Raw genomic sequence first — 15,308 nt, 5'->3', positions numbered from 1 at the left:
GCCACAAAAAAAAGTCCTCTTTATTTAAATACACGCATCACAAGTTGGGAAGAGTAACATCAGACGGTGTGATATTTCTGACAAAATAGAGGAACATCCAGCAAGTGACATGAACATCAGCGCAACTGAGAGACAAAAAAACAAACAAACAACTTTATGATATGAAATGGAGAGAGGTAAGGAGAAGTGCAAGAGAACAACTGCACTGATCCAAGTACTATCACATGACAAGACTTGACTTACAAACACCTGGAAAGTGAATGATGAGTCCTTTGTGTATAAAAACTTTGTACATGTTGCTTCAACGCCCCAAACACTTTGATTAACATCCTTCTGCAGATAACACTAAAAAATGGTGACTGTCTCTGATGTGAATGTGCATTTATCATGGCCCATTATGTAAATCACAGATGTTACCTCAACATGGAAATAAGTGCAAGAAGCATAAAAGCCTCTGTGGAGGAGCTGTGTATGTACTGTAAAAGGAATAAAAAACAAAAATCCAGGTTCCCAGACATTGTGTAGATTAATGCAAGAAAAAAAAGGTTTGATAGTCTTTTTTTTACAGCTTGTTTTCTGTTATTGTTTTTTTTATGACATGTGAATTTGATTCTTCAGACTTCAGAATCAAAAGCAAAATAAACTCATGAAAGCATAAATCACACATTGTAAAATACAGTTTAAGAATATTAGGAACAAAGTTTTTTTTTTTCCAATCTGCAATGACCACATCCACTATGTACTACCGGTGCTGTAACTATTAAATATACATGACTTTAAATACTATTTATTATTTGTGGGTGACTGTTGTATGTACAGTAAGATGCTACAGCGACATGTTGTAAGAAAGAACAAATAAAGCCACTTTTCAGTAAAACATTACTCTTCTCTACATATCAAATGAACAGTCTGCTTTTCAGAATACTCTGCTGTAAACACTGAAATCAAAAAAGTCCATTAACTAACTAGGAAGTAACACTTACTTTGATACCAAACTGCTTAAATATCCAAATACAGAACAGATGTTGGCAGGCACTCAGTAGAAAACATTCTAAATGAATAAAAACGAACAGAAAACAAGACATTAAAGTGCAATTTTGAATACAGGGTATAAATACTGCACATATTATCAAAATAAAATAGTTGAAGGGACGGCATCTGCCAACTAGAGCGCCGCCTGTGCTTTTCGAAGAGAAACAGCGCCATCTGTGTGTGGAAAGCCCTTCCTTTCCAAAAGGTTGATGTGTTAAACTCGGCCCTCACACTACCTGAACTAATCCTTCCAGTTTCTAGATCGTTGCAGTGTGATCGAAAGGATATATTTTACCATGTCAACAATACTTCATCTTAACCCCACACCCACACCTCATTGGGCAAGCCTGAGCTACTCTGACAGTTGAATTTAGTTTAGTGGCTGACATATAGAAGAAAACAATGAGGAGAGGTCACTGCTCTGCTGCCAGGGAAATGCTGCTCAGTGTCTCATCCATCCTGTGGTGCACTGGGTCCTGACCTGAGCTGGACTTACCAAAGCGTTCTCTCTCATGAGCGAAGACTTTCTGGAACTCCTGCAGACAGAAGAATTGGAGGTTGAAGTGGTTCATGACACATAGTACCAGAGATGTTTTATCTTCCTGCAACTCTGTAGCTGTCTAGATCGCCCTTCTGGTGGCATAGTGAATGTTGTAAGTATGGCGTGATTTTATTTGCTGCGTTGTACATTTTTTTCCAGCATAATCTAACTGCAGCAGATGATTTCTCTCAGTTAAAACAATAAAGTTTATTTGATTTTAAACTGTAAAAATGTGAAGACTTTAGTTTGAACTCTAAATAACAAAAGTCACAAAGTTTCCTTCACTAATTAGACAGGCAGCAAGGGGAAATGTAATTAACTCTTATCTTCCAGCCACAGCTTTCTAGTCTCAGATAATTCAGTTAGAGGACACTTTTCATCAATCACTTTTCTACACATGCCCACCTCTTTAAAAGTGTCTCCATACGTTTTAGTAATGTATCTCAGGAAAGCTGTGGTCCACTGCAGGGTGGTGACTTTGTCCGTCTCCGAGTCACAGAACGGCACCAACGTGTTCAGTTCATCACAGCACAAACGAATCCTCTTCCTGTACGACAGCGCAGACAATGCAGATGATTTTGAGCGATGCAGTCCTGTATATTTAATAATCAGTCATCAGTCACTAAGAATTCTTTGGTAACTCTTCAGCAGTTTCAAATCATGAACCATTTAACTTCTGAGTGTATCGGTTTTAAACTGATTTAGCATTTGCATAGGAATCAGGTTTCTTTTCAGTCCTCAGTGACACTCTTATTTTAAATCAAAATAAATCAAGTTTCCACATAAAGCAGCTAAAACTAATGATCACAACCCAAAAGATGTTCAGTTCTGATGCGTTGCTGTTGCACTACTTATCTGAATATATTCAAACGAGGACTGAGTTCACTTAAATCATGCCATCACCACACTGTGAGCGCGAGGCTCTGAGAAGAAACTATGAATGCACTTTTGGTAAAAGGACTGGTTCTTATTTAGCACTTTTCTACTCTACTCAAGCACTCAAAGCGCTTTATACAACATTCGCCCATTCACGCAAGCACTTTCTATTACTGAAGGATGCATCAGAGTACAATATGGGGTTCGGTATCTTGCCCGGTGATACTTTGGCATGCAGACTGCACAAGCCATGGATTGAACCACCGACCTTCCAATTAATAGATGACCTGCTAAAACAGAGACAGACAACCACACATATTCAACTACAGCCACCGCTAACCAGTGCACCACTGTTCCACCTGAAATAGAGGACAAAATGTTTAAAATTTGTAAATTGAAATAGTTTTCTTTTTGTGCCTAAATGCAACGCCTTTTAAATCTCTGACCTTGAAAGCAAGCACACTTAACACACTTTAAGCATCCCAGGATATTCCTGAAATGCAAATGTTTATCTTGTTGCACACTATGGATGCAGGGACGCTTCCATGTGTAACCTTCGGCTGCTCACCTGCGCTCCCTCTCCTTACTGTTGTGTCTCTCCCGGCGCTGGCTAAGCAACATACTAGATCTAGCAATTTTCCTCCTGCTGCTCTGTGGCTCTCCAGCAGAGTCTGGGGCGGCTTTAGCAGCTTTGGGTATCACCGCAGCAGGTATCACTGCATCCTCTGTGAAAAAAACCCAAGCATGTGAGACCAAGTTAGACACAGCCTTTCAGTCCATAATTGTAGCCAACAACACAGTTATGGCTTATGAATAAATATTAGAATACTAATTATTACTTTCTAGATTAACCAAAGGCAGCTCTTCTGCTGGGTGAAAATTTAAAACGCTCTTGGGGATCATAACCTGAAATTAAATCAGAAAAGCCAAGGATTAAACAGTGGGCTCTGCTTTACCATTAAGATATAATAAAAGCACATTGATTTGTTTTTTTTCCCCCCAGCATACCTGTCCACACGTGTTGGTGACTGGGCCATAAACACCCTCTATATATGAACTAGACACCCCAAAAGAATTTGCTCTGTCCATTTTCACCCACTTCTGCTTTGGAGGATGCGTGACTGTCTCTTGAACCTCTGCAGACTGCTGAAGTATTGTCAAAAAACTGAAACATGACATATCACACAAAATGAGTACATGTATGCTATACTTTAATAAAATGATAGTCACATATAGTATATACATATCTCTGAAACTTACTTGCTGAGAACTGCAGACTGTATATCTTGTTGTCTTGTGGTTTCAGCACACATGGCGCTAAATCTTTTCTCTAAGCAAACTCTAGCAGCTGGTCTGGTGCGATTCTGTACAGACTTCTTGTCACTGGTAAAAGGTTCAGCTGGGCTTTCTTCAGCTCTAATTCTGGCCAGCACAAAACCTGGCACCTCTCCATAAGACACTGGTGTCTTTTCTCCAGGCATTACTATACAGTGGTCTTCATTTGAAGTTGATAGATCAATAGCCTGAGCGCTTCTGAAGGGAGAAATCACTGTGGATGTGGCCTGTTCTTTGACCATCACTGTAGAGAGGTGACATCTGACATCTGGAAACTCTGACTGTGCCTCCACATGGGCTTGGAGAAGATGCTGAAGGTAAGAACAGTCAACCTCTGTCATCTCCATCAGCCCAAGCTCACTGCCCAATACCTCCCCATGTTCATGGGTAAAGCATCCACCTTGACTCACAATCATTCCAGCAGAGTCACTTATCTGTTCTCTCGATGAAGGTAACACATTGATGTTTTTACAGGTTGAAGAAAAGGACATATTTCCCTACAGATCAGGAAAAATATTAGATATAATACAGACCACTTACTCTAAATACTTTGTTACTTAAAGTTACTCTTAATGTTAGCTAAAGAAATTGTATAATTATAATTTAGGTCGTGAAGGTACGTTGTCGTGAATTTTAGCTTAGCTACAATTAGCAAAGGAGACGTTGGCATAACCTGGGCAAAATCAACAGGCTGTACCGCCATTTTAAAACTTGTAATACTATTAGAAACTCCAGGGCATTTAAAACAATCAGTCTTAAGTTATACAAATGCATAAAAGGTTATTACTGAATTAATAAAGTCTTTGTACCGCTTTCTGTTCGGGGATTAGCACGTATTAATGCTTGGCCTCAGGCTGTAACGACGACCGTGTCCAGTTACCGGCGCTAACCTTCTCCCCGTCACAGATAAACCTCCGATTATCTCAGTATACAATCATTTCTTTAAGCTCGTAAGCGGAACTTTAAACACAAAAACAAGCGGAAAATATACGAGGGGTCCTAAAGAAAACCGACAGCTGTCATCATAAATTACTTATGTCAAATTAGAAAATGTTATTTTTTTTTATTGATCAGTTAGGGGGCGGAATAGTCCTACTTTTTCCACGCTTTTCTGTCATTCAGTATCTTTTTGGCGATCAAAAGTAGTTAAATATGTTACATTTTTATACAAAAAGCAGAATATGTAAATACATTGATTGCAGCTTCTTGAAACTTCATGGTTAGACAACTACATTTATACATGCGCATAGATAGATAGATAGATAGATTTCCAGATTTTCTGTTTTGATTATTTGATTCATAAAAACTGAAAGAGTGTCATTTTTTAAATGAATAAAAGCATTTGCACCTAAAAAAAAATAGCACAATAAAAAAATATCTTAAAGTCTTTAGATATATAAAATAACTATCTAGTTTGAACCTCGTGGGGTCCAAAACAGACTGTGTCTCATGTGTTAAACCTGTTATGGTCTGGTGAACTTTCCAGATTTACCTCATCTCCTGCTCTGAGCAACCTGGGATAGGTTTCCCCCACACAAATGACCCTACCTTCCATAAGTCGTTGAGAAAATGAATTAAATATATATTACAAAGAAAAAGAAGTTTAAGCACCACCCCTAACAGCACAACTGGCCAACATAGTACTTTTCTACATAACAAAAACTGTTCCACAATACTCATTCACATTGCACAAACTGTAATGACTTCCTTATTTATTTTAAATAAAAGATTATTTCCAGTTGCAGTTCAAACTTTATACAGATTATCTCTTAAGACCTGAGAATAACACTACTATGGAAAACAGAGAAATTAATCCTAAGTAAAATGACAGAAAACAACAGAACAGCAGTAACAATGCTTGAGTTAAACTAGACTCCTGCAATACAAGTTTTATACATGTGGAGGGTTACAGAAAATATGTAGACCCACTTTCGCATATTGTGATTTCCACACTACCCAGCAAGAGGCCTCGAAAACCTAAAAACGAATTAAGTATTGCCTTAATTTGCCTGAAGTTTGAATCCATTGTGTGTGTGTGAATCAGCACCCACTTTACAAGACAACCAGTAACAATTAATACCTCAGAGTCATGAGTAATCTTTACAGTGATCAGAAAATCTGAAATGTTTCACCGAATAGTTTTAGCAGTTTGTATTTAAATAAAATAATCCAGCTTTTATGTCTCAGAATAATTTATTGCCATAAAGGTAGTAAAACTGTCACTTTTCTTTGATATGAGATTTGCTTGTTAAATTAACTGGTTTTAAGCTATCAATCTAAATGTGACAAAATAAGACTTCATATAAAGTGTGTTACTTTATTGACTTCTTGCATTCTAAAAGAAATGGAACGGGTCATTTTTAACCAACAGAACTACATAAAAGAAGATGAGAGCTACCATATTGACAGTCTGGCTATTAAAAAAAACAAACACAGAAAAAAAACTGTACATTTTCTGTACAAAACATTTATGACTTTGTCAATCTACAAATACAAATAAAGTTAAATTTACAACTGAAAATTATATTTAGCAGGACTTTTGCTAATAATAAAAAAAAAACAATAATAAAAGCATCTACTTTGAAAACAGAAAAACTACAACACAATAAACTTAAATGGTAATCTCTGAGCACTTTTCTATCAAGTTACAAAGTTGGATTTTTTGCATGTCTTTGCCTGTATGTCATATTAAAATTTAACAAGCACATGGGTAGTCAGTCTCAGTGAGAAAAGAAATACATTCATTGGGCATTATGATAAGGTATTTCTGTCAAGTCTAACAATGCTAAGCAATTTTAGATGTCTGATTCTTCAGCTTTAGGTCCTTAAAGGTCTGCATGTTTTTCCCAGTGACTAATCTGGCTCACCATTGCTTTAATTTCCAACACTGATAATAGAGGTTAATTGTTTGTTTGTTTTTAATTCTGAAACCCATTATTATTTTTTCCCTCAAATTGACCTTATCCTTTGTTTCTTCTTCCCTTATGATTGGACCTTCAGGTGTGCTATTTTCTTTCTTCTTTCTTACAAGCAGGTTTTACCCATTCTTTACATGTTATCAATTTACCTACATCTACTCCTCTCTGTCTGTTGGAAATGTGTTTTAGTTTCATGCCAAAATCCAAGCAATCATATTTTGGGGAAACGTATGAGACCTTCTTTTGGAGTGGGAAGTAAGGCACCTCTGTGTCTTTGAGGTCTTATGGCTTGCTGATTTTGTGGGTTTTCAAAACCAGGGAATGGTTTTCCTCCGCTATTTGGACCTGGGCCACGGGGCCTATTAAACTGTGCCAAATGTGGATCTCCAGGATGTTGGAATCTTGCAATGGGACGAGGACCTCTTCGTTCATTAATGGGTGTATGACCTCTCTGCCTGGGATCTCTCCCCCTTATATTTGGGCCCCTACTAACATAACCTGCCCCCCTTATATCTGACACCTGCATGTCATTATTTGGATCTGGCTCAGACCTAGTGTTGTCACCCCACCTACCAGGTCCATTTCTAAAATCTGAACGCTGAGGTGATGGCCCCCTGCTGTCTGTTTTATTGGGCCCCAAACTTCTCATTTTTGGACCTCTACTTTCCCTTCTGAAATCAAATCCTTGTCTACCTGGTTCAGGATTTTCAGGTTCTACATTATGCCTTTCAGATCTTAGATCACCACTATCTGAAAATCTCCCATCACACCTTGGAGCTTCAATGCTTAGATTTCTGTTTGCAGGTCCTGGGGGTCCTAGATCTCGACCTGCTGGAGGTCTTCTATCAGGGCCTTCCATCTCAAATTGCCTCCTGTTTAGACATGAATTCATCAGGCCTGGACCTCCTCTGAGAGCCCCACGCCCTTCAATGTTTGGCCCTCTCATTTTTCCCCTGACATTTGGCAGCCTCCAGTCAGTTCCCATATCTGGATGATTGTGCATATGTGATCCTGGCCCTGCTTTTCTGTCTTGTCCTCTATTGTCTAGATCTCTTTCTCCTGTAAAGAATTCCCCAGCACCCTCTCTATCAAGCTCTGTCCAATCATTTCCATGACCTCCCCTACTTGGCCCTGGGCATACCATATCTGGATTTTCTTCAACAGGCCCTGCACTTCTGCAGCCAGGAGCATTCCAGTTATGTCTACGACCCCTTACAGGTCCTTGAAATAACATACTGGGTCTATTCTGCATGGGACCTGGTCCACTACTTTCAGGGCCTCTCCATTCACTAAATAGGCCTTGATTAATATCTTCTTGGTCCTGTTCATCTTGACCCTCTTGGATAGGTCCAAATCCTCTACTAGCATATGTTTCCCAGTCATCCACTGAGCATTCTCTGTCTTGTCCTAAGAATTCTATATTGGTCCTTCTTTCATCTAACCTTTGTTCCTCTGTGTCTGGCCCTCTCCTCTCAGGAGCAGAACCCCAGAAGCCGGGCCCTGGTCTTCTAATGTTTTTCCTCATAGGCCTTCGACCTCTAAAGCTCTGGCCCAATCTATCAGGTTCTGGGGCATGGTAATCTGGGTTTTCTTGAATAGGTTCACACGCTACCCAGTCATCCCTTCCCCCATGTCTTGGATCTTCAGTATTTGAACTTTCATGTTTGTAGCCTGGAACTCTTAAATCAGGGCCATCTGATTTTCTCCAACCTGGTCTTGAGCCCTCCATATCTGGATATCTTTTTTCACTGTAGTCTGGACCTACTAGAGCTATTCTGTCAGGCCCAGGATCCACATCAGAACCTGGCCTTTCCACCCGCTGTGCACCAAATTCTGGACCCCTCCTATGAGGCCCTGGAATCTCCATATTTTGATACCCAACTTCTTTTCCACGACCCCTGAAATGTGGTCCACCTCGTCCTCTGTTGTGAGGCCCTAGATCTCCCACACCTGGACCAATTCTTTCAGGCCCAGCAACACCAATATGTGAACCTCTCCTGTCAGGACCCTGTCCACTTGTGTTTATTTCTACAGGTCCTCTCCTTTCAGGTTCTTGGCTATGCATAGGAAAACTTGGTATTTCATTTATTGGCCCACTAAAATCTGGACCTTGTGAAACTCTGCCAGGCCCCATAGCAAGACCTCTACAATCAGACCCTAGCCTGCTGATATCAGGACCTCCAGGTCCTCTTCTCTCGGGCCCAGAACCTTCTATAGGTCCTGGTCCCCTGAACCCAGGACCTCCAGGTCGTCTATTCTCATGTCCAGGACCTTCGATAGACATACTTTCCCTCTCATGCCCTGGTCCTTTAAATTCTGGACACCCAGCCCCTCTCCTATTAGTCCCAGGATCCTCCATGGAATCTCTCCTTTCAATTCCTGGACCTCTACTATCAGACCCTGGACCAGCCATATCCAGACCCATCCTTTCACCCCAGGTTCCCCTGAAATCTGGACCGCCAGGACCCCTGATGTCATGTACTTTTTGCTCCATATGTGGACCTTTTTTCTCAGGTCCTAATCCTCTAAAATGTGGACCCACAGGACCTCTTCTGTCAGGTCCAGCAACCTCCATGGCTACACTTCTTCTTTTAGGTTCTGGTCCCACAAAATCTGAAGCCCCTGGTATTCCTAAGTCAGGTCCTTGATTGTCTATAATGGGGTCTATCCTTTCAAGTCCTTCTTCCATGAGGTGTGAGTCCTCTGGTCCTCCACTATTAAGCTTTGGATACTGCATGTTTGGACCTCTCATTTCAGCCCCTGGTTGTCCGAATTCTGGGCCTCCACTCCCTCCCGTGTAAGGTCCCTGGCTTTCCATGTTTGAACCTCTTCTATCAGACAAATGGACACTCCATTCATCTTGTACCAATGGTGCTTCCCTGACTGAATCTGACCCTCTCCAATGATCTCTTGTGTCTGATCCTGGGCCATTCCAATCTGGAGCACTTATATGTTTATTTTGATTCTCCTTATCCCTTAGTCCTTGACCTCTCCAATCTGAATTCAACATGTTTGAATTAACTGCATCTGCATGACTGCCACCAAGCTTGCCAAAATCTGCATTTGTGCCATGTGGCTGAAGAGTACTTTTACGGGGGCACCTTTCTTCAAAAGCCATACTGCCATCATGTCTTGTCTTTGGAGGTCTTCCTAAGCCCATAAACAATGGACCTGACTCCCTCATCCCACTACTTACATCAGATCTAAAAATCTGACCTTCATCTTTATCTTTTTGTCCTCTACCACCTCCACTACTATCTGGAGCCATAGCTTCTACCTGTGGACCCCCAAATGACTGCTTTGTTCCCATTTTTTTCACATCTTTCCTGATATCTATGTTTTCTGGCTCTGATCTATGTTCATTTGTCTTTGGACACTGTAAACCTTCCTGCACACAACTAACATTTTGGTTTCTCTCATTAACTTCAAACAGCCCCCTCATATCTGTATTTAGATGATACACAGCTGATAAAGAATCCCTTGGACCTGGACCAACATTACGAGGTGCAGATCTGTCAGACAAAGGGCCCTCCATGATGTTAACTTGTCTTTTGCGCTGGAGGCTTGCCTCTCCCATATACAAATTTGTAACAGTAGGTACAATATTTTGTGTAACATCAGGACTTGGGCATTTTATTTCTGGATTTACACCAGAAATAAAAGGCACACCAGCATTATTACTATCTAGTGCTTCACTTCTCATTTCTGAATCTCTCAAGGCTGGCCATGAACCAGTTATTACAGTATTTTGATGTTGAATACCTTGTTCTCTCATTCCTAAGATTGTACTTGGATTTGAATATCCTCCCTCTTGACCCTTTGTTTCTGAATGCTTGAAGCAAGGATTGTCTGCTAGTGTCTCATTATGTGTCTCTGTCAGACCTTGTCCCTTGGCACCAAAAGCTTTCAGATTCAATGCTCTAAAATCCATGCTTTTAATATTTGAGATCACATCTCCAACAGACACCATTGCTTGACCACAAATTGGCAAACAATTATTTTCAAAGACTCTAATATCTTCCCTTGAATCGCTGACTTCATCAGTTCTAACAGAGTCATTCTTTTCTATGCTGCTAGGTTTCACAAACTGTGGTTCTGGATCTGGGCTTTGGGGAGAATCTCGAATAGGTGGATCAATTTCTCTAAGAGGAATTGTACTGTCAAGTTTGCTGTGAAACAAATTGTCCTGTTTATAGAGTTTATTTTGCTGTGTCATATCATGGTCACTCAGTGAAATCTTTTGAAGCTCCTGAAATTTTGGTGGTTCGGAAATCTCAAGCTTCACATTACATAGAGGTTCGTGTGAGTGTTTTTCAGAGCTCTCAACATGATTACACTCTGATTTTTGTCCATCTGGATCACTTTTGATTGTAACATGTGATATGTTACTCTCTTCAAATTGTCCAGCAGAGTCTAGAGAACTGCATGGAACACTTGCATGTTTTGATTTCTCAGGGACCTGAGGCAAGGGTCCTCTGTTCAGTTTTGGTGAAACTGACACAGATTCTGTTTTTCTAGAAGAAGATGGGGATCTTCTACGCCCAAGAGAATGCCGGCGTGTGGTATGATCTTTGCGATGGCGTCCCTGCCGTTCAGATGGATCTCTAACTCTGTGTCTTGACCTGTCTCTTTCACTCTTTCTGTGTCTATCCTTTTCTCTGCGTCTTCGGGACCGAGAACGAGAACGATGCTGTGACTGTCTTGAAGGACTTCTGTGGCGGTCCCTTTCCCGATGACTCCGCTTTTTTGGTGATGACCTTCGTTTTCTACTGTGGTATGAATTTGGAGACATACCCTTGTGAGAGCCACCATACCTTGCTCTAGACACAGAGTCCATAGTTGTTACAGTTCCCCCCTTAAAAACATCATCTTGAATTTCATTGAAAAGTGATTCATCCTCAGGATCATAAGCTACATCAGAATCTTCAATCTCTCCAGCAGATGAATATTTGTCAGATTCCACACCTTTCTGTGTTTCATCTTGCTTTGCAACACCATCTGTATCATTTCCTAAATTTTTGACAGGTGTTGCGTCTTCTACTTTCACAGCTTGTGAATCCCAATTTGAATTGTCCACAGTCTCTGTAAGGGGGGTAGCCTTGTCTGTTGTTTCTGAAGATTTTGACTCTGTTTTTATAATACCTTTCTGCAGAGAGGACAGTTGGTTAAGCGGCAAAGATTTTTGTGGGGGAGACATAAGTGAATCCGAAACAGAAAAGTGAGCCATGAACATTCCCACAGCCTCTCTCTGCTGACGTAGTGCTTCCTCCTGCTCTTTTAACTGCCGTTTTTGCTCTTCAATTTGTTTATTGAGTTCCTCAAGCATCCTCTGTTGTTCACTTAGTGTTGCAGCTGAGACAACCACTGTGCCCGTAGGGAGTTGTGGCATGACTGCAACTGGAGCAGAAGTTTGTGCTGGGGAAGAAGTGGAAACCGTCACTGGGCATGATGGAGAATCAAATGTTTGAGTTGTAACAGGGGGCTTTGCTACAGGAGTATTACTTTGAATATCTTCAAAGATAGTGTCGTCCTCTGGATCATAGGCCACATCATCTTCCACAAAGCTTGATAATGCTGGGGCATCAGCTTTAATTTTTTCTGTGGTCTGTGGAGCAACGGTTGCATATCCCATTGCTGGATCATATTCTTCCTCTGGGTCATATGGTCGGTCAAAGTCATTTTCATCTTCAATCTCCTTGGCTTTGGTTTTGTGTCCATACTGTTGGACAATTGGATCCACCACTGATCCAGAAAGCACTGGGTTCTTCTTAACAGTTACTGTTGTTTTTGTAGAACGTCCATCAGAGACAGTGGAGTCAGCCTGATTACTACGAAACAAGGTACTCAAGATTGTCTGTAGTGGTGTCTTATCACTGGATGCAATAATGGGATTTTTATCAGAGCTGCTGTTAAAGGTGGACTGTGTTGCAGCAATAGTGGCTGAGGTAGAAACAGAAGGGGCCGCTTTAACAGAAGTTAATAGAGATGGTATGGTGACTGAGCCAGAGGAGGAAGAGTGTGTTGGTGACCCAGGGCATGATGGTGAACCAGGAGGGGTGGTACTAGCAGGAGTCTCTGGATCATAGGGTTGGAATATCTCCAATTTGTCAGAACCGTAAAGGACTGGTGGTTTTGGGATCCACATAGGGTCCTTGGACATATGAACTTTGGGTCTTTTGTCTTCCATTTCCTGTGGCAAACTTCCTGGACGTTTGACCTTCTGGACGATTGCTAGACCAAGAAGAAGATTGGGGCGGTTTCTTTCAAGTCCTGGAAAAAAATTAGATAACACATTAGAAAACACACTAAGTCTAACAACTCTCTGGTATGGTTTTGGTATGAACCCTCACATATTCAAACATATAAAACAAAAAAATGTCAATTATTTATGAATAGGCAGCAGTCAAAGCATTTCACACCTGGTCCTTCAAGAGGTTGTAGCATAGATGGGATTGGTTCCTTTGCACTGAGTGGGACAAGGTATACATCTTTGATGGAACGGCTGCTATTGGCGACCACACCGAAACGACCTCTGCTGCTGAAATAGGAAAAAAGGGAGACATAGGCGACCTCCTCTTCCTCTGTTGCAGGGTGAAACCGGATCACACATAACTCCTAACAAATACAAAGCAAACAAAAGTGCATGTAAAATACTGATGTAGCCTCAACATTATTATATGTGGTAAGATGCAAAAAGAAATACAGTATATTCTGCTTGCCTTTGTAACTGAGGTCTTTAGTTTTGCAACGTAGTCCCACACTGTTTGAGGCATGATTCGTCCTCCAATTTGTATAGTGTCAGGTAGATCCTATACAAACCACAAAAATAAATGCTTTTTATATCTCCACCCAGTGACAATTATAAATCCTTTTGATATAGCCAGTAAAAAATGTAATTAATATCATGCATTACAATACCGCTTTAAGATTTTCAGGAGATCCTGACACCAGATATCCCTTGGTGACAAACTTGGCTACAGTGAGCATGTTTAGAAAACCCTTCCACAGTATTTCCTGCTTTGCCAGGAACTGAGTTGTCTCACCATCAGCTGGAGATTCAGAGATCACGGTTCTGAAACAGAAACCACAACAATCACATGTACACAATGCCCAGCTTCTTGACAAATTTAAAACAAAAAACAAAAAGCAAAAAAACATTGGCTTGGAGTTCTTTATACCTCGAGCGTGGTCCATAAAGTCTGGGATCAGCAGTGGAAGATGGCTTCATTAAGATGGATTTAGGTACTGTTTTGGTTGGTGGTAGTGATGATGCTACGTTCGATGCAATGTTTTCTTTAACAAGAGCATAAGGAGCTGCCCGTTTATGAGTTGTGTTACTGGAACCAAAGGTGCTACTAGACGAAGCTGAGAACCTGTTTGCAGTGCGGGGATCACGACGCTGTGTAATGGTTACCGTGGAAACAGGTGGAACCAAAACTGGTATATATGGTCTTTTTGGTGCAGTAGCTTTAGAGGTATCTGGAGTTGGGGATGCAGGGGACTCTATGGTAGGAGAAGCAGGAGATTCTAAAGTGGGGGAGGCTGGAGAATCCATTACAGGAGAAGCAGGTGATTCCACTATAGTCAGTGCAGCAGAATCAATATTGAAATGGGATGAAGGGTCCAATAGGTTGGATGCTGGAGAATCCATGTCAGGAGAGTCAGGTGGTGCCAGAAGTGGGGAGTCACCCCCTGCAGACTTTCTCCAAGATGGTTCGTGCTTATCTCTGGATACAGATAGCTTGGATTTTTTCTTTGCAGGTTCCTCCTCTTCCATAGGTTGCATTTGGCCTTTAGGAAGGAACGACAAACTACTTTTAAAAATCTGAATTTAACAGCTAATCAGCAGACAATGATGTCTAGTAGTTTTTACATTTATTCTCATCGTTTTTTAAATTTACCTGTGCATATCTTGCATTTTAAGTCAAATAGATGAGTTTTGTGCTCTGATGTTGTGTCTTTTAGCATGCAGGCAAGAACATCTGGCACTGCATTGGCCAGGCTTGTTTGGCTTGCCCTGGGCTTGACTGCAGGAGCAGGAAGACTTCTCTTCTGTTCCTGTAAAGCAACATATACCAACACAAGAACACAAAAAAACAATTCTTAGTCGATGTTGATGTAACGCGTCATGAAAAAAAATATGATGTAAAAGACACAGCATAATCACCATAAAAACTGTGTATCCAACTGTTTAATTTAAATAAGATAGGTACGTACCATGCTATCAGGTTTTCTGTCAGATTTTGCAGGATTCAAACTGGGTAAATCAACCTTAACTGCTTCAGGCTTGGGCAAACTTATTTTAGCAGCTGTATCCTTAACCTAGAAAGACATAAGCAACCATTTAAGATAATCACTTATGACAAAAGCATTGGCTGATCTTTATCGGGCCTGATATCAAGTAGAAGCATACAATACAATTTTATTTCACTGATATGGTTTATGACTAATATTATTTACCACTGTTGTTTCTTTCACACTTGGCTCAGGTGCCTTGGTAGCCTGCATATCCTTCTGGCTCATCCTAACTAGTCTGAAAGGATTGATATCGCCATGTACCACACAGTATAACAAGCCCTAGAAGACATAAAGAAGTAGATTGTCAA

At 40.8% G+C, this 15,308-nt stretch overlaps 2 protein-coding genes across 5 annotated transcripts in view; both read right to left on the bottom strand.

Annotated features, from left to right (window-relative positions):
• Positions 1 to 2: 2 nt before the first annotated feature.
• On the bottom strand, positions 3 to 5,354 carry LOC102214874 (uncharacterized). 4 transcript variants are annotated; one of them, XM_005731786.1, is made up of 9 exons: positions 5,277 to 5,354; positions 4,195 to 4,281; positions 3,710 to 4,095; positions 3,458 to 3,614; positions 3,289 to 3,355; positions 3,018 to 3,174; positions 1,979 to 2,120; positions 1,529 to 1,568; positions 3 to 1,051 (listed from the first exon to the last, which is right to left on the bottom strand). In XM_005731786.1, the coding sequence occupies exons 1-9, from the start codon at positions 5,337 to 5,339 to the stop codon at positions 966 to 968; spliced, it is 1,185 nt and encodes a 394-aa protein (XP_005731843.1). In that variant the 5' UTR covers positions 5,340 to 5,354; the 3' UTR covers positions 3 to 965. The 4 variants fall into 4 exon arrangements, with proteins under 4 accessions (XP_005731843.1, XP_013765918.1, XP_005731845.1 ...); XM_013910464.1 differs by having other exon boundaries at positions 3,710 to 4,281; XM_005731788.2 differs by lacking the exon at positions 4,195 to 4,281.
• Positions 5,355 to 5,493: 139 nt separating this feature from the next.
• Positions 5,494 to 15,308, bottom strand: part of LOC102214599 (uncharacterized) — a 31,733-nt gene continuing 21,918 nt past the window's right edge. The window contains exons 10-17 of the mRNA XM_005731785.1: positions 15,163 to 15,279; positions 14,920 to 15,024; positions 14,604 to 14,760; positions 13,881 to 14,493; positions 13,621 to 13,774; positions 13,422 to 13,511; positions 13,122 to 13,317; positions 5,494 to 12,972 (exon numbers count right to left, since the gene is read on the bottom strand). Coding sequence (XP_005731842.1) covers positions 6,914 to 12,972; positions 13,122 to 13,317; positions 13,422 to 13,511; positions 13,621 to 13,774; positions 13,881 to 14,493; positions 14,604 to 14,760; positions 14,920 to 15,024; positions 15,163 to 15,279 — 7,491 coding nt within the window. The 3' untranslated portion in view covers positions 5,494 to 6,913. The remainder of the gene's footprint in view (positions 12,973 to 13,121; positions 13,318 to 13,421; positions 13,512 to 13,620; positions 13,775 to 13,880; positions 14,494 to 14,603; positions 14,761 to 14,919; positions 15,025 to 15,162; positions 15,280 to 15,308) is intronic.

The sequence above is a fragment of the Pundamilia nyererei genome, unplaced genomic scaffold (genome assembly GCF_000239375.1).
Source record: "Pundamilia nyererei isolate P.nyererei 1_Seehausen unplaced genomic scaffold, PunNye1.0 scaffold00044, whole genome shotgun sequence".
In the NCBI taxonomy this organism is placed as follows: domain Eukaryota; kingdom Metazoa; phylum Chordata; class Actinopteri; order Cichliformes; family Cichlidae; genus Pundamilia; species Pundamilia nyererei.
This window is presented reverse-complemented; position numbering and strand designations above follow the sequence as displayed.

What these genes read in the sequence shown, in the direction of transcription:
- LOC102214874 (XM_013910464.1), bottom strand. Translation starts at nt 5,339, where the DNA reads ATGGAAGGTAGGGTCATTTGTGTGGGGGAAACCTATCCCAGGTTGCTC. An exon ending in TGCTCAGAGCAGGAGATGAG is followed by an intron (nt 4,282 to 5,276) that starts GTAAATCTGGAA and finishes CCTGATCTGTAG; the next exon opens with GGAAATATGTCCTTTTCTTC. An exon ending in CAGTCTGCAGTTCTCAGCAA is followed by an intron (nt 3,615 to 3,709) that starts GTAAGTTTCAGA and finishes GTCATGTTTCAG; the next exon opens with TTTTTTGACAATACTTCAGC.